Below are 18694 nucleotides of genomic sequence, written 5' to 3' on the forward strand. Positions count from 1 at the left end.
AGAGTCTTCATTAAAATGCAAAGGTCCCACCTAGCGAGAGGGGAGGTGGTAAGGCTCCTGTGGCCATCCTCCTTTCCTGCAGAGCTAAACTCACAGGGAGGCCCATGTTTCCTGGGCACCACACTTCATCCCAACCTCTCATTCACCCTCAGAATACAGATTCTTTTATTATCCACACTTCACAAATGACTATCCTGAATCTCTGAGAAATTAAACAATTTATGCACAGTCCCAGGGCTACAAAATCGCAAAGGCAGGACTTGAACCCAGGCCACTTGACTTCAGAGCTCACATTCCATGGAGTTTTTCTGGTTGGTTATTTTTCTGGTTTTTCCACTTTTTTTTCGGTCTGCTGACTTTTTTTCACTCCTAAAATGGTGGTAAAACATACACAAAATTTACTATTTTGACCATTTTAAAGAATACAGTTCAGGGGCGCCTGGGCAGCTCAGTCGGTTAAGCGTCCGACTTAGGCTCAGATCATGATCTCACAGTTCATAGGTTCAAGCCCCACATCAGGTTCTGTGCTGATAGCTCAGAGCCTGGAGCCTGTTTTGGATTCTGTGTCTCCCTCTCTCTCTTCCCCTCCCCCACTTGCACTCTCTCTCTCTGTCTCTCTCTCTCTCAAAGAAATAAATAAACACTAAAAAAAAAAATTTTTTTTTTAAACACTACAATTCAGCAGCTTTAGGTACATTTGCACTGTGTGCAACAGACACTGACACAGGATTTCTGACTCCCAAACTTGTTGATCACTCCAAAAGGAAATGATCTGTTGATTTTTTAATAATACATTAATGTAGTTCAAAAGCCAAATGTATTAGAAGGTATATGGTGAGGGGCGCCTGGGTGGCTTGGTTGGTTAAGCATCAGATTCTTGATTTCAGCTCAGGCCATGATCTCACAGTTTGTGAGTTCAAGCCCCACCGTCAGGCTCCGCGCTGACAGTGTGGAGCCTGTTTGGGATTCTGTGTGTGTGTGTGTGTGTGTGCGTGTGTGTATGTGTGTGTCTCTGACCTTCCCCTGCTCACTATCTCTCTCTCTCAAAATAAATAAACAGTTAAAATGTTTATATATACATATATATATATATATATACATACACACATACACACACACACACACACACACACATATATATATATATACACATATACATATGGTGAAAGGCATTGTCTTATCCTTGTCCCCGTGCAGCTCCCCAGCCACCTCATGGAATGGTTTCTACACATCCTTCTGCAGTTTCTTTATGCAAACATAAGCCAACACAAAGATGGAGTCCTATTTTCACCCTTTTTTATACAAAAAAAAAAAAAAAAAAAAAACAGCATATATTGTACACTCCATCCTGCACCTTGCTTTTCTTTACTCAGAATATCTTGGGAGAACTTTACATTGGACCCTAGAAAGCTTCCCTATTCCTTTTTAAGTCACATGGCATTCCAGGGCACGAATCCAGGTGCCCAGTTCTCTACTGACAGGCATTTGCTTGTTTCCAGCGTTTTGCTGTTTCAAACAATATTGCAGTGAATGACCTTGTACTATATCGTAGTTCCACGCATGTGCAAATATAGATGCGGGATAAATTCTCAAAGGGGGTTCCCTGGGTCGAAGGGACTATACATATGCGTAATGGTGATAGGTGTGGCCAAACTGTACTGCTCATGGGATGCTATCAATTGATCTTTCATTAAATGCGTATGTGAATGAGGGCCCACGTGCCCACTCAAAACACTGTGCTACCCGCCCCCGGCCCAGGGCTGGAACCAATGCCAAAGCAACTTTTGTCTATGGTTTCTGCCTGGCCCAAGTCACTTTTACCCCTTCATCTGATAATGAAACTCCCCACCTTTACTTTAGGGATCTGCTCTTCTCCCAATGGAAAGGACTCTTATGCTCACAATACCCACACCAGCCACAGGGATGAGCCCTGACTCAGGCTGGGCCAAGCATAAATCCCCACCCAACCCCCATGTAGAGATTAATGCACAGATGGGCGTGTGATCCAAACCAATTGGAATTCCTTGGGGTTTGTCTAAATGGAGCTGGTGGAAAGGAGATTTTTTTTCCCCTCTCTGGAGGAAAAAGCGTTAAAATGTTAAACCCACAGTGGTCTGTAACCATGGTTTCAACATCAGAGGTAGAGATGGCCCAAGAGAATGAAGCCAACACAAAAAGAGACACAGACACAAGAGACAGAGAGGAAGAGAGATTGCTCAAGGTCCTGGATCCAGCTGTCCCTGAGGCCCAGCCCTTTCTACAAATGGGTTATGACAGCCAATACATCCCCCTACTTTGTTTGTTTAATTCAACCTGGGCTTCTGACATTTGCCCCCAAGAGTCCTAATACATTATATCTAAAGTATAATCCCTAGTTTGTTATAATATATAGAAACAGATGTAGATGCAGATGTAAATACACTGTGTGGGAGGGTATGTGTTTAGAGGGAAAAAAGACCAGAAAAAAATATATTAAATGTTAATAGTGGTTATCTCTGCAATCCCCCATCTGGGATTGCAGATGATTTTTATTTTAGTCTTTGTACTTTTCTGTGTTTTCCAAATTTTCTGCAAGGAACATGGATTTTAAAAATATAATAAACATTTCTTTTAAAAAAATCAGATTGGCAAGAAGCAGCCCAGAAAACGCTCAGAAGAAGGTTCTAAGCCTGTGTGATGGTCAGGAACAGCAGAGATGTCCACCCTGAAGCCTGCTCTCCATGGACAGCACCCCCTGGAATGGCTGCTGCTCAGCTCACGTCTGGCTGGCAGTCACCGAAGGCATCCATGTTGTGGGCACCAAACCCAAGCCTTCTGTCGTGTGGCCACAGGCTCTGATCTGTGCCCAAAGGTCAGCTCAGAGTCAAGACTCTTCTCTCCACACTCCTACCGGAATCCATGCTGAGCCCCCGGAAGTCCCCACCCACCCACTACCAGTCCCCTTGGCCTCCAAGGAGAACCCCACAAGACACTGACAAATGCCTGTCCAGGAGCCCACAGCTACAGGAAAGGAAAATGCTGGGATAAAAAGAGAGCTCACACAAGGTGGCCCAGTCTCTCCAGAGCCCTCTCCCTGAGCTGACCTTCCCATCAACACATGACCATTGGAGGAGGGGGATGGGCTTGGACAAGAGAGAGGTCTTGGGGACCCTCAACTTCAGAACCTGTAGAGAAGGGTGGGCTGTGGCTTCCCCAAGGCACTCTGGCCCCAAATGTATTTCAGTGCTCATGGAGACAGGACTAGAGCTCCCCCAACCTGGTCACCCCATCTTCAACCAGAGAAACACTCTCTTTTATCTTTTTTTTACATATGAGGGTCTGAATAAGATGTTTGTTCTCTTACCCCTCTAGCCATTTTCAAGTGTGCAATCCAGAGGCTTTCAGTATTATGCAAGCATCACAGCTGTCCATTTCCAGAATCTTTTCCATCATCCCAAACAGAAATTCTGATCCACTGAACAATAACTCTTCCCCACCACCACCCCAAACCCTGTTAACTCTATTCTACTTTCTGGCTCTCTGCTTTTACCTATTCTCAGTACCTCACATAAGTGAGATCAAGCAAATTTCTGTCCTTCTGGCTTAGTGACTTAGCACAATGTGTTCAGGTTCATCCACGTTGTATTGGAATTCCATTCCATTTTATGACGGAATAATATCTTGTATGGATATACCACATTTTGTTTATCTAGTCACCTGCTGAAGGACACCTGAGTTGCTTCCACTTTTGGCTGTTCTGAATAATGTTGCTATGAACATGGGTGTGCAGATATCCGTTTGAGTCCCTGCTTTCAGTTCTTTTGGGCATATGTACCTAGAAGTGGGATTGCTGAATAAGAGCTTTGCTTACACAAATAATTCCAGTTAAAGAACAAGTGAAAATCAGTCATTCATTAGAACTAGTCCCACTTCACAGACAGGGAAACTGAGGGCCACTGTTTGAACACCATGTACATTCAGGATCACACATGGTGCTACTTTCCCTGGGTTTTTCTGTGGGGCTTCAGGCTGCCCCTCTGCCCTGCTGCAGTTACTTCCTTGCTGTCTAGGGGTCCCCACCTCTCATACCCCTGAGATCTCCACTGGGCCTGAGCTTCCAGCAGGGGGATGGATCATACAGAGCCTGCCCCACTCTCAGACAGGACCTTGTGACCAAGAGCATCCATGGCTAGATGGTCAGAGGAAGGAGCAATCTAAATGAAAGGAATCCAGACTTTCTGGGTGGAGAGGCAAATAAGCCCCACAGAGCACCAGCAAAAGAGGATGGGGAAATATCACTGAACCCCAGAGTTGAGGGCCGACCCCAAGCAAGGTCTGACACAGTCACGCACTGGACTGCCCCAACGTCCAGGATAGACCCTGGGAAGGGGGTGCCCAAGGAGCGTGCTTAGTAAGGCTGGGGGGTCCAATATGCTGCATCAGGGAAGAAGAGAGAACACCTCACCCAGCAGAGGCAGAAGGGGCATCCCTGCATCTGGGAGAGTACCAGCCTCTGCAGCCACCAGCAAAGTAGACAAGATTGAACAGAGACCAACACCAACTAAACCACCGGGGCCAGGAGAGCAGACAGCTGCTGTTTTCTCCTGTCCAGCTTCCATTCCCTGGTCTACTGACAGCAACATACCAAATTTCCTTAGGTGACCCACCCTCCTATTTTCTCAGTCCAGGTGACTCCACCCCTAGAACCAGGAGGGGGCACCTGGACTTGGATCATCAGCATAGCTCATCCCTCTGGCCAAAGTTCAGAGGTGGGCACGTGACCCACCGTGTCCAGTATGAGTGGTCCCTGGGACTCCCTCGAAAATTATCAGAAAACAGACTTGCTCTTCCTTTTGGTTGGTATTGCTACACTGGCAGAATGTAAGCCTGGAATAGCCATCATCTTTCTTTGTGGACAACCTGAGGATGCAGCCAACCCAAAAGAAAGCACAGCTTAGACACGGGGAGAGAGACCCAGTGTCCAGAATACTATTCTAGCCCTGGATCAGGCCATACCTGAATCTGTCCCCCTTGAACTTTCCAATTACCTAAACCAATACATTTCTCTTTCCCTTTAAGTTCATTAGAATTGGGGTCTGTCACCTGCAACCAAAAGATTCCTGACTCACTTAGCTAAACTGCCAATCAAGAGTCATTTGGGAGGTACCACCTACCACTCCTCCAATATGAAGACCCTCTAGCCCCAAACCCCAATAAATAGCAGTACAATAAAACAAAGGTTACAAAGCTCCATTTCAACTGTAATACTAATTACGTTTCTGAGCTAACTAGGGCACCAAACTGCCATGTGAGTTTGGGGGAGGCAGGGAACAGAGAAGCCTAACCTGCCCTTCACTCCTTGGCATTTAACACCAACAAAAATGGCCTGAGGTGACCCTGACAGCCTCATTCCCCACTACTGCCCAATGTGAAATCCACACCACAGTCCAACTGAGTTCTGAACGTGTCCACCGCTCTCCTTACCTCCATTCCTTTGTGCACCCTGTCCCATTTAACTAGAATGTACTTCCCTACTCCATCTCTCCCTTCAGAAATTTTGTCCAGTCTCCCTGGCCCACCTCAAACGCCACCAACTCCATGAAGCCTTCCTTGGGGTGGTCCCTCCTTCTTTTGACCTCCAGGATGGAGGCCACCATCTCCTCCAGCACCCACCATCTTCTGTATGGGGTTCACATTACATGTCTGGTCTCTACTTGGAGCACAGGCAGCTTAAGGCAAGGACAGTATCTTATTCTCCTCCAGGATCCTGTTGTCCCATGCCTGGCACACACCTGGCCTTCCACAAACATTGATGGAAGTGACTTGAAACAGCACAAATGAATGCTTGGAACACAATCCATTTATAATCAGGATTGCTGCCTGTGTTTGTGTACTCATGGAGGAGAAAGACAGGGTGAACGCTGCAGAGGGGAGGGAGGTGGGGGCACTTTCCAGAAAAGGGGAAGGAAGGTCAGAGGAACTGCAATGTGGAAGCCAGGTGTCCCTGCTCCCATCACTTGCACCACGGGCTGTGTCCTGCCTCTCCATGGTCATGCCCTTGAGGGACCTTCTCAGCTATCAGCAACTGGCCTTTGTTGATGTCACACTCAAAAGCTCTTCCTGGCACCTTTGAAGATCTAGTTTTCAGACAGCCTGTTTTGGTTACCTCTTGATTTACACGCTGTTTCTGTTTCCATCTTTGCATCTCAAGATTAAATCCTATTAAAATAAATGTTCTATTAAAATACAGATGGAACAGGTAACCCGGGCTCCAGCCCAGACCTTCCCGTTCTCATAGAGAAGCAGAAATCTCTGTTCTAATCAGTGGGGACAGCAGCCAGGAGCCCTTTCAGCTTATGTGAAGCCTGCTAAATCAGTTCCCCCCTTCTGGGCTCCACTGCCCCCTCCCTTGCCCCAGCTCAGGCCCAGTATTCAAAAGGCACCCAGCTGCCCAAGAGACCAATCCAGTCTCTTCCTTAAAAACTAATGAGAATGTGTGAAGGTGCTACAGTTCTTCACGTTTTGAAGCATTTTCATACACCTGGAATGCATTTCGTGTACCTGAGCTGCATCACCGTCCACTTCATACACCGCGAAAGTCAAGGGAGAAGGGGTCAAGTAACTCAGCCACGGCCACCATGAAACTGGTGACAGGAAAAGAGGCATAGAATTTGGCATCAGGCAGTTCTGGACTGGAATCCCAGCTCTGCTGTACAAGCTGAGTGACACTGGAAACGTCACCCCTTTGGAACCTCAGCTTTCTTCTCTATGAAAAACGGAGATGATGATAGTAAGGGTGTTGCAGAGAATGAAATGCGACAAGTGGGCCCACAGTGCCAGCCTAGTGCCATGCCCAGAGCAGAGGCAACATGAGCTCCCGGTCCAGTCCCTTCTCTTAGGATTCCTGAGTTTTTACACTGTAATACATAGCCTCCCATAATTGCTGTCACTTTATTTGGGGGTAATTAGGGAGGGAAAGGTGGGGAGGAACATTTAAGACAATGAACAGTGGCCTTTCTGCAGCCCATCTCCTGCAGGGACCCTCATTTCCAATCACACTGGACCTGCCCAAAACCAAAGGAAGCCCAAAGGGCATGCAGGGCTGGGACGTGGCCCCCAGCCGCCCCCCACCCCTGAGCCTCCTGCCTCCCCCACTCTACATCCAATCCCTCAGCTGTGGAGGAGGTAGCACAGGTGTGGCCAGGGATGGGTACAAAGGTGAGCAGAAAGGGACTAGCCCTATACTGAGCAGGCTGCTGCCAGTTTAGCTGTGATGCAGGAAGGCAGGCCCACCAATGTTGCCAAAGCTTCTGATTTCTCCAGAGAAGACTGAAGAAAAAAAAAAAATGTGCAACATGGAACCTTCCAATTTTAAAATATCAGCTTCAAAGGGAAAAACACATGTGGGCCTAACAAAGCCCCTGGAGAATGGGCGGGGCTTTGCACCTGCGCTGTGCCCTGCTGTATCCCCAGCATCGAGAACAGTGTCTGGCACACAGTAGAGGCTTCATGAGGATTCAAGGAATCTGCAGGGGCCATTTCCAACCTCTACCTCAGGCACCTGGCAAGCTTCCAGGCGTCAGGGTGGAGTCCCTGACGGGTGCAGTCCCGCTATCTGCAGACAAGACAGTGTAGTTTTAGAGCACGTGACGGTGAGAAATGAGGGGAGGTCCTGACTCCACCCCTCGGAGGGATCTGTCCTGTAAACCAGGTGAGAGTCGTACCTTGTGTGGGGGCCTTTCAAGTCGTCATACCCTGAGAGTAAACACTTACGACAGCAGCCAGCCCCCCAACTCCACCACACTCATTCAGCGTGGCTGGTCAAGATCCTCACAGTAAAGAAAGAGAAAAGCAGGGGAGGGGGGCTCTAATCAACAGAGGGGCTCCCTTCTGCCTTTGGAGAAGTGGACTAACCCTGAGGCCTGGCAGGGTCAGCACCGCCCCCACCCCCCCACCGGAGGGCTCCGGGAAGGACTTGGCTAGAGTTCCAGCCTTCATGAAACAGTGTGTTCATAACTGATAAGCTTAAAAGCAAGTGACAATTTTTCAACCCACCCTTGCTCCAAGGGCAGTGAATAAACACAGCATCGGCTCCAGGTTCCCACTGAGTGTGTCTAGAAGGGGAGGAGAAGGTGAAACCAAGCTTACTCATCCCTAGAAATCAGAGTGGATTCTCTGACACCTTCTTCTTCGGGGCTGAACTAGGACGCCCCACTTAGAAATCCCAACTCAGGAAATCCTAAATATGCTCTTCCCTTTATTCTGGGTGTCCAGGCTACCCAGGTACCCCACATACAAGGCAATGGACCTGACTCCACATTAATTACAAGCGGACTGTGGGGACGCAAGAAGGAGCCTGCTGGGGTGCAGGAAAAGTTCAGCGACTTCACGTGGGTGGTATCTCCACAGGTGAATACATATGTGGAAATTAACTAAGCCGTGCCCTGAGATCTGTGCACTCACTGTATGTATGTTACACTTGCATGCATTCACAGTAACAGCCGTGGCAGTGCGTATTAGGCACCTCTCCGAAGCCAGGCACTGCGGTAGTGCTCATCCCGGGTTCCAAATAACACGGCAGTGAAGACCACCGCCTCTGGACCTCAACAGACCAGGGTTAAAATCCCTGTTCCTCCACCTCTGATTCTGGCCCCAGCATGCTCCTCAAACTCTGAGCCTCTGTCCCTCTACCGGAAAATAAAGAGAATAACTCGTAGAATTAAGACAGGTAGGTAAGCCTAGCCTACAGTAAGCCTCAAAAGATGTTGGCTTCCTACAACCATTCAACCTTCAACCACCCCAGGACCCTGGTGTTTTGGGCCCACTTGAACATTTGAGAAATGTGCCCGCTTCCTTCCAACAGCGCTCCCCAAACGGCAGGCATTTCCACAGCACCTTCTCAATTTTCTCCCAGATCCACGTACCACCTGACTGTTACTTTTCTTAACACTTTTCTTCAAATTGATCGCAATTTTTTACTTAAACAAATTTACTTTTTAAAAATGTTATGTAACCATCATACATGGAAAACCAGTATCACTTGCCAGGACTCACTTTTTTTAAAAATAGCAATTAAAATAAAAAGCATTTGTCCACCTGAGATCATCTTGCCTACCTCATTTACTTTTTATGGATTCAAGAGGGAAGGAAACTCAGTTTGTGGGGCGGACGTGGGGTAGGGAGGGCACGAGGGCCTCATCTGCTTAAAACGACTGAGACATTTCCTGAGCCCTTCAGCAGCCCCCGTCTGCACAGAAGTGATTTTCGTTGGTGTAACCAAACGGGCTTGGCAGGCCCTGTATTTGGCAACATCCTGGTAACCAGCCATCTGTGTACCACACGGGCTCCAAAGAGATAAAGCTGCATTTAGAAAAAATATATATTCACTAATGGCGGGTGTTCACTAATTCAGACACCCACTGGCCCCTCTCTGGCATGAATGAAGGGAGCCCTCCTCTGCCTACCACACAGCAGCTCCAGCACCCGAGATCTAGGAACTCAGTGTCAGGACAGGCCCGGGGCCCGGCCCCAGCTTCAGGACTGAGCCTGGACCCTCACATCTGTGGGTCCCCAAACCACGCAGGGGCAGGAAAAGAGAAGAGTAATAACAACACTCCTCCTGTGCACATAATCTGTTACATTTATGTTCAAACGCTCTTCCCAAGGGAAATGAAGGAGAGGGAAGAGGACATTCCCCAATCTCAGCCAAGAGAAGGCATCTTGAAATCTGTGTCAGAGGGCACACTGCAGTCCTACGAGGATCCCGGGGAATAGGCAATGGGCATATTTCTTCTGGGGAGTCAGTGAATCTCGTAAGCACCCATTCATTCATTCAGCAAATACTAAGCACCTCCTATTGGGGCAATGGGGGCCCCGGGGCGAAAAAGGCAAAGTCCCTGCTGTTAGAGAGCTCATATTCTAGGAGTGGGAATAGTCAATAAATTGTTTATTACATAATATCAGTTAATGATAAGTGCCATGGAGGAAATAAATCAGAGTAAAGCAATAATGGCTGGAGTAAGCTGCTTAGATTGGATGGTCAGGGGAGTCCTTTTAGAAGAGATGACATTTGGGGCACCTGGGTGGCTCAGTCAGTTGAGCATCCAACTTTGGCTCAGATCATGATCTCATGGTTCATGAGTTCAAGCCCCACATTGGGCTCGCTGCTGACAGCACAGAGCCCACTTTGGATCCTCTGTCCCCCTCTTTCTGCCCCTCCCCCACTTGTGCTCTCCCAAAAATAAATATAAAAAAAGAGAGATGACATTTGAGCTGACACCCAACAATGAGGAAGCACCACTCAATTAAGTCACCATAAACAGCATGTGTAAAGGGCCTGGGGTAGGAACAAGCATGGCATGTTCCAGAAACAGAAAGGCCTTTGCAGCAGAAATACAGTGACCACCGTGAGTGAGAGGGAAACTGGTAGTGAGATCAGAGAACGAGGCAGGGGATGCAGGCCCAGCTTCAGAGTTTGGACTTCATTTAAATTATAATGAGAAGCCTACGGAGAGATTTCTACTTTGGAGAGACTTGATTTTACTTGAAGTTTTAACTCCACTCTGGCCACCATAAGAATGGATAAGGAGGACAAGAAGCAGGGACACCAAATGGGAGATTAAAACAGTGGCTCCAAAGGAATTAAAAACCTTGGGACGTCTGGATGGCTCAAACAGTTGAGCATCCAAATTCGACTCAGGTCATGATCTCACCGTTCCTGAGTTTGAGCCCCATGTTGGGCTTTGCACTGACAGCCTGTTTCAGGTTCTCTGTCTCCCTCTCTCTGCCCCTCCCATACTTGTTCTCTCTCTCAAAATTAAACATTAAAAAAAAAAAAAAACCACCTCATTTCTGCCTCAAATTCTCTCCCTTAACTCTATGAGTCTAACTTCTCACACACTCAGTGAGTCTTAAAATGGGAAGCTGGTAAAGGGAGATGTTTGTTCTTTAAAGCAATAACAGCCAACCAAGTGGCATTCAAACATCAGACAAGAGAGGGCAAGTAACAGGCCCTTCCACAAAGGGCAGGACCCAGCCACCTCCTGAGAAGAGAACAAGCAGCCATCTGTTCTGGGGCCAGGGAGCAGATCGGCTCCCGCCTGTGCCCCTTCCAGCCCTGGGACTTTGGGACTCCAAGGCCAGGACTCCTGCACACTCCACAGGCTCAAACCCCAAATCCAGCCAGCTCGTGGGTCTGTCACATGCTCTCCCATGGCAGACACAGTATCCTCCACACCAGCCTTCAAACTCCAAGGACAGGGGCGCCTGGGTGGCGCAGTCGGTTAAGCGTCCGACTTCAGCCAGGTCACGATCTCACGGTCTGTGAGTTCGAGCCCCGCGTCGGGCTCTGGGCTGATGGCTCAGAGCCTGGAGCCTGTTTCCGATTCTGTGTCTCCCTCTCTCTCTGCCCCTCCCCCGTTCATGCTCTGTCTCTCTCTGTCCCAAAAATAAATAAAAGCTGAAAAAAAAAAAAAAAAAAGAAAGAAATTACTGTTAACTTAGGGAATACAATAATAGTAGTGTTTGTTTTCTTGTGAGAATTTTTAATTTTTTTAATGTTTATTTATTTTTGAGAGAGAGAGCATGAGCAGGGGAGAGGCAGAGAGAGAGAGAGGGAGACAAAGAATCTGAAGCAGGCTCCAGGCTCCTAGCTGTCAGCACAGAGACCAACACGGGGCTTGAACTCACAGACCACGAGATCATGACCTGAGCCAAAGTCAGACGCTCAACCGACTGAGCCACCCAGGCACCCCTATTTCCTTACAAGAATTCTTATCTTTAAGATGTATACTGAAATAATTAAGAATGAAATGATACCATGATGGGATTATTTCAAAATAATCTTGTGGGGGGTTGGGGGGGGGGGCAAATCAATGAAACAAGATTGGCCATGAGTTCATGATGGCTCAAAATGGGTATCATATCACTTTTGTCTCTACTTTTGTGCATGCATGAAAATTCCCCCAATAAAAAGTTAAAAAAAAAGAAAGCTAGGGATGAACTTCTTGTGCGGAGGCCATGCTAATCTTCTCTGTATCGGTCCAATTTTAGTATGTGTGGTACCAAAGCAAGCTCGGGAAGAACTTTTTCTCTAATAACCTAAGCAGGAATAACCCACTAGACATTACACCCCACAACAGAGGGATCAAATTCATTAAATTCCCTGTTATGCCTCCCAGAGCCTGCCATGAGTGGTTTGCTGAATAATGAGGGAATTCCTGTTTTCCTCCTCACAAACCCCATGGTAGGAGTTGTCTCAAAATAACTACCCCCCCCAATCAGAAGTAGATGCCTTTTCATTTATGCTAACTGACCTCTCTCCAGTTCAGAATATCACTCTCAAGTCCACACAACTTTATCCATACCATTTGGAACATATATATTTTGATTCTATTTCTCTACCTTAATCCTTCCCATCAGAGATACCTGTTTTACCCCTCAGAGGAAAGCATTCCCCCCGCCCATCCACTTCTATGACCAAGGCAGTGCTCTGGACCTTACCCTGATCTGCCACAACCACAAGAAAGCAGGATCTGAAAATCAAAGCACTTTAAAGGTGCTCTCCACTACAGTGATCTCCAAAAATGCCATCTGCAAGAAAGGCTTCATTCAGGTGCCTCGTTGGAACCATGCTCAAATCAGTCCCCCTCGAAAACACACCATTGCCTTTGCAGGATCTCAGGGGATGGAGTCCCTGGGAGATGGTCAGAAAGGCAGAACCTCCAGGTTATCCCACAACCCCCATAGAGAGTCGTCAAGTCAAGGTTGATGAGCACCACAGCCACTTCTCCAGGAGGCAAACTGAGGCTGGGCTTTCAACATAGTTCTCAGGACCTACCAAGAGTAACCTGGAGTCTCCTGGTTCTGGGCCCATTTGGGATACCTGTGTCATTACCATCTTCCCTGGTGCACCTGCTGCCCCCAATAGGCAATACATTTCCAGGTAGCCTGCAGAGGGCAGGAAGATGACAAAGACGATGGGGTCATCACTGCAAGGCCACACAGGACCACTCTACCCCTTAAGGCCAACAGCCAGGAGTGTAATCTGCATGAGTCTGTCAATTAAAGGTGCTAGGAAGATCGATGGATGGATGGATCAAGCCTTCTGGGAAGGATGAAGAAGGGGTCTTAGATGAGAGCAGAGAGGAATCAGGGACTCAGCAATTAAACACCCAGCCTGGAGTCTGGGGAGCACATAAGAGGTTGGCAGCTGCAGCCTGTTCCAGCGCACCCCCTGTCCACCCCACCCCCACCCCCATGGCTGGTGCCCACAGAGCAAGGTTCAATAGCGAGCACTGCACTGATTTCAGATGCTTAAAGACAAAGAAACTCCAGATTACAGCAAGGGAAACAAAGGTCATTTCGCACCAACACGAAATCAATCCCTCTCTCTCCTTGGGTAAGTTAAGTCTGTGGCCAAAGCAATCAGGATGACAGAAGCAACAGCAGAACAGGACGGAGGCAAGGGCTGGGAGGGCCTCAACGTCTGCTGCATTGCAGGGAAGGGCACAGTGCATCCAAGAGGAAGGACAAGATACCATGAGCCTAAGGCATCCTCACCCCTGGCCAGTCCTTCCCTGTGCCTCACTGCACCTGGCTGCCCCCCCCCCCCCCCCCGCCACCAGGCCCATGCATGGATGGCCTTGACTACTGGTGGGGCTGTCACCACCAGACATCTTACCTTGGTTTCCAGGAGCACAAGCCCAGAGAGAAGCAAATGGGAACGGTTCCGCTCAAACCCCTTCATCCTCATGGAGCACTTCATACCTTTGAGATGCACCTTCACCCACATTATCTCACTTAAGCCTTTTGCATGGACACAGAAACAGGCTCAGGGAGATTACATCTATACTATCACGTCACAGTCAGTGGATAAGCGGGGACCGTGCAGTCACTTTTCCACCCTACCACATGCTCTATACTCAGAAATAGGAACTGGCCTGATGGTCTGATGCAGCTGCCTGTCTATCAAGCACATCATCCTTCTCATTCCTCCAAACAGACTCCCTTGTCTCAGAACAGCCATCCCGCATCCCTCTGACTTTAGAAGGCTGGCTTATTCATCCCCCCCATTACATACAAAATGCTGAAAGACAAGGAATGGAAGAGAACCAAAGTAGGGGGAAATGGGGCCCAGACCTAGAGCACTGGGCTCCAGAGTCCCACTGGTAGCTTTTTCTGCTAGCCAGGTTTATCCCAGACACCAGCCATTCCCTACATCGCCTGCAGGATTTCTGCCACATTCTATACCCTTTGTACTATAGCCGTTTCTATTAAACGGACTCGTTCTTGTGACTTAATACATTTAATTTAAAGTGATGCCTTATATCACCACCACAAAGAAGAAAATCAGTACCACTGACCATAACTGGGAGCGAAGCCTAAAAATAAATAGCACAGAGACAACCTAAATTGTAGGCAGGCACTGTTCCCCACTTAGAGGCCAGAGCCAGAGGTCTGCTTTCCCTTTGTTATGAAACAGAGATTAGCAAGTGTTAAAAAGGTGTTAAAGCCAGACTAGCACCAACCTGAAAGTTTCCCCTTAAAGAAATCACACGGATTAGTAGAGAACTGAAAAGGGAAGATCCTTCTCACTAGGTGACTCAATGTTATCTCATGCCTGCCCACCTAAAGTCATCTCACTGGAGAGCTACCTTATCCTGTGGGAAACATCCAATTAGACTGAATCGCAGGAAGGGGGGCAAGAGGGACAGGAGTCAACCACATCACAGGGGCAACCAATGTCAGCTCCTGGGAGTGCTCCAATCCATTGCCCCCACCACCACCACCCCAAGGCACACCCGGCTTCTGGGCAAGCCCAAGGGTCACCTGTCACCACCCAGGTGTCTCTGGCTCCACTGCCCTTGTCTCACCCCTTGGCTAACGGCAGAGCACAGCACTAACCCCTCCAAACTCCGCAAATCCAGATCCAGCAGAGCCACAGGAGCCACCCCAAATTCTCACAACACTTCTATGGACAGTCCGTTCTGATGACCCCCAGTTGCTGGGAAGCTTTGGCCGGTGGAGGGAGTCTGTGCCAGACTGTGTAAGCACCTCCCTGAGGTCTTGCGGGCATCAAGCCTGCAGCAAGGGACTGGAGCCCAGGAAGCTGCCCCAGAAGCTCCTTTGCCCCAAATGCCACCTCTGAACCCATAGGTCATCCAGAGTATCTCTGAAATAGCTCGAGAGAACTATTTTCAACATCCAGGAGCAAACAATTAGTAAACTCAAAAAAGGTGAAGAGTCAAAGAGAAAAATCCAAAGAAGGGGGGAGGAGGCTGTCAAGCAACCTCCAAACTTGCTCCTGGCCTGCCGGCACTGTGCGCAAAAGGCAAGCATATCCTGGCCTGGCGGGCACCTCGTGGGCTCAGCCAAGTTGCAAGAGAACCAAATGGCGCGGTGAGATACTTGGGCTCAGCCAGGGGCTGTCGCCCGGGTCGGATCAATGCTACTCACTGCAGGCTTCCGGAAGGGCGCCCAATGCCGGGAATGGGGACGAAATACTGGGTGCCCCTCTGTGGATGATGGAGCCCGAAGGGCCCTCCCAGACGCCCTCCGACCCAGCCAATGTCCTGCTTGGGCTTTCCCCCAACAGCCAGTGTCCAGGGCGACGCTCCTGAGTCGCTCCCCCGACGGCGCACGGAGCAGAGGTTTTTCCCAACCAACTCAGGGCCAAAAGCCCTTTTGTAAAAGTCCACCCCAAAGAAAACAGGGATTTAGCATGAGAGTGGAGGAAAGGGGAGGCGGCACTGCCAGGCTTTACCTTTTCTCTTTATTCTGTTTTCTGGATTTGTGCAGGAGTCCGATGAGCACCACGGCGGCGCGGATCCCTGCCTTTCGGCAATGCATCCTCCCCGCAGGCTGGGACATGGCGAGGCCGCCGGCGGTGCCCGGCCGCGCCCTCGCCCGCCCGCCGCGCGCCCCCGTCGGCCCGGCTCCGCGCGCTCCGCGCCGCCCGCTCCCAGCCCCTGCGCCCGCGCCCCGGCCCCCGGCCGCCCGCCTCTCATGGGCCCCGCCCCGCCTAGGTGCGCCCCGGGGGTCAGGTGACCGGGCGCTCACTTCCCGGCGACCTTCAGCGTCTCCTCGGAGCCCGCCGGGCAGCCGGCACCCGCTCCCCCAGCGCAGGCATTTCCAAGGCTCGCTCCGGGCGCGGCCCGGACGGGCGGCTCCGGGGCTCCGGCTCCGGCTCCGGATCCGACGCGCCGCCCGCGCCGGGACCCCGCCCCGGTCCCGCCTCCCGTGCCCCGGCCCGGGCGCCCGGGCTGCGGGTGGTTCAGGCGGCCCGCTCGCGCTCAGCGCCCCCGGGGGCTCGGCGCCGCGATCGCCCTCCGCTCCGCGCCCCGGCTCCCTCCCCTCCCCTCCGGGCGGGCAGCCGGGCCCCCCGCCCTTCTCTCGCCGCTCCCTCTCCGTCCCCTCCTCTGCGCTCCCCCGTCCCCGCCCCCGCTGGCGGAGCCCCGGGCTCCCTCCCCAGGCAAAGGCGGCTGACGCGCTCTCCCAGCCCGGCCCGCCGGGATACTTCTCCAATGCTGTCACTGTCTTTAAAACACAGGGAGAAAAAACATGCACCGAGACCAAACGCGCGTCCTCAGTCCGTTCGAAACCGCCTCCGTACGCGGGGACCGCCGCGGGCCTCCCCCGGCCCAGGACCGGTTAGAGAGGGCATCCCGCACCCCGTGCCCGCCCTCCCGGCCTGAGAGAGGCCCCCGGGCGGTTTGACCCAGCGAGATGCTACCTCCTGCCTTTCCCCAAGTCCGGGAAAGGATTGTCGCGGGAGGCTGGAGGGGGCTATCCAACATCGGCGCCTACCTGGGCTGGGGTCTGTCCCTCGGTTAACCTTTGTTTCCCCGGCCCTGGAAGGTTGACACAAAACGGGGTCAATGATCAATGTCAAAGCCGCTACACTCTGCCTCGTGTCCCAGGTTGCCAGGGGCGCCCACACCCCACCAGCACCTGGCGCCCCGCACACCCCACGTCAGTTCTTCCCTTTCTCCTGCATACCCCATGCAAGCTTCATCTTCGCTTCCGAACCGAAAGACAGAAGGTCACTGGCCAGCCGCAGGGAAAGGGCCGTGGCCGAGTCCCTTATATGGGCCGGCGGGAGCGGCTCCAAAGCCCCACTCACTTCCAAGCACTGCCTGGAAGCCTAGCCCCTTCTCACTTCGGGCAGAGGGCTGTAGGGAATTAAAATAAGCCATTAGTCCTTCTTGGGGCACAGCCCTATTGGGGCCAGAAAGGTCCCTGAGGCAAGTTGCCTTGTTGCGGGTTTTGTTGTTTTGTTTTTATTTTTAATATAGTCTGGTGTTCACGCAAGCACAGAGAATCAGGCAGGGAAGGGGACTTGGCTGGAGAGAGACAGGGCTACAAATGAATTCCTGGGCCTGAGGCCTCAACCCTGCCTCTCCAGTGGGCACAGTATCTTGCTGGCATTGGAGTTGGAGTGGACAGGAAGAAGCACCAGGGTAGTGCCAAAATGTGCCTGTTTTATTTATGAAGCATCCATTAGCGATGGCCTCGGCCCTCCTGGGCCTGCCTGGCTAGTGGGGCATCACAGAGATAGCTCTGGACATCTATTTATAGCCAGAGAGTGAGTGACCCAGGCCCCACCCCTGGGACCGAAGCTAGGCCTGCTGCTAGGAGAACACCAGGGGACCTGAGAATCAGTCTGGAAGAATGGGGAAATGAGTGTCCTCAGTGGGGAAGAGGGCAGAGCACAAGCACACGCAGCTCAGGGCTTGGGCTCTGGCAGAACACCAAGCTGACACGTTACCTGATGGACTATTTCAGCTAGAGGGCACTGCGGGCGCTGGGGGCACCAGCCATAGGTCCAGCCCAGCATAGGGTGTGTGCTCTATCCACCCACACACAGAAGAAAGCTGCATCTCAGTGCAAGGCCTGACCCCTTCCAAGGCAGGTGAGTATGGGTGGCTCCAGCCCATCCGCCACTGCCTGGGAGCTATTCCAGGTCAAGTGCATCAGTGGGCAACAGGGCCACTGGGATGCAACGAAGGCAAAAAATCTTTGCACCAAGTTGTCCCTCTTGTTCTAGGGTTCCAGGCATTCTCAGGTCCTCTGCAACCACAATGTTGCCAGCCCCGATGTGGCTGAAAACGCAAGGTTGTCCCTAAAAGACCAAACCTTGATCTGATTTCTGAGGCCCTAGAGGCAGAAGTTCCCCGAGGGTGAGGGAGCCCTTCCTTCGGCCCATACCCCACACCAAAACAGCAAAGCGTAAGGAAACCCATCCATGGCAGACAATGCAGTGGCCTTTTATGCTAGACTTCCCCATTCCACCAACATTCATTAAATACTTTGTGCAGAGAGACTAGGGTAAAGTGAGAAATAGAAGACCATCCTTGCCCAAAACAAACAGGGCTAACACACATGAAACCACAGATTAGGCCATTCACATACCACCTTCACAATTTTTTTGACTCAATATCATACATATACCCTGCTATTTAGTTATTATTTTGCTTTAATTAGATCAACTCGCTTTTTTACCTGATCAATTTTAAAAGAAAACATTACCACCCTAAATGAAAATCTATTATCACTTGTCATTCATGCCATGAAAATAAATACAAACTTATTAAATTCTAGCTCAATACCATTGCCTGACAAAGGCTCTGAGCTTGAAGCACCTTCGTTAAAAGAGAAAAATAGGCAAGTGTCAGGTGTTGGCCACATGCTTGCTCCGAACAAAGACGTGGTCCTT

The 18694-nt window shown here is 50.4% G+C and overlaps 1 protein-coding gene, 1 long non-coding RNA gene and 1 other non-coding gene across 13 annotated transcripts in view; all 3 read right to left on the reverse strand.

The window, feature by feature from the left end:
- Positions 1 to 18694, reverse strand: part of RAP1GAP2 (RAP1 GTPase activating protein 2) — a 225711-nt gene that overhangs the window by 123561 nt on the left and 83456 nt on the right. For 2 of the 11 annotated variants that reach the window (XR_006714770.1, XM_045487734.1), the window contains exon 1: positions 16546 to 16775. The exons of 7 other annotated variants lie outside the window; for them this stretch is intronic. Coding sequence is in view for 3 of the 4 variants with exons in the window: in XM_045487734.1 (XP_045343690.1) it covers positions 16546 to 16775 (230 nt within the window). In the remaining variant the exon portion in view is untranslated. Of the gene's footprint in view, positions 1 to 6540; positions 6567 to 15742; positions 15974 to 16545; positions 16776 to 18694 lie in introns of those variants that run through there. 2 more of the 11 variants (XM_045487736.1, XM_045487739.1) reach the window with 2 other exon arrangements.
- On the reverse strand, positions 152 to 5894 carry LOC123603186. Its single transcript, XR_006714772.1, has 2 exons — positions 5559 to 5894; positions 152 to 369 (listed from the first exon to the last, which is right to left on the reverse strand). It is a non-coding gene; the product is annotated as an uncharacterized LOC123603186 (long non-coding RNA).
- On the reverse strand, positions 11948 to 12050 carry LOC123604714. Its single transcript, XR_006715449.1, has one exon. It is a non-coding gene; the product is annotated as a U6 spliceosomal RNA (small nuclear RNA).

The sequence above is a fragment of the Leopardus geoffroyi genome, chromosome E1, assembly GCF_018350155.1.
Source record: "Leopardus geoffroyi isolate Oge1 chromosome E1, O.geoffroyi_Oge1_pat1.0, whole genome shotgun sequence".
Taxonomy (NCBI): domain Eukaryota; kingdom Metazoa; phylum Chordata; class Mammalia; order Carnivora; family Felidae; genus Leopardus; species Leopardus geoffroyi.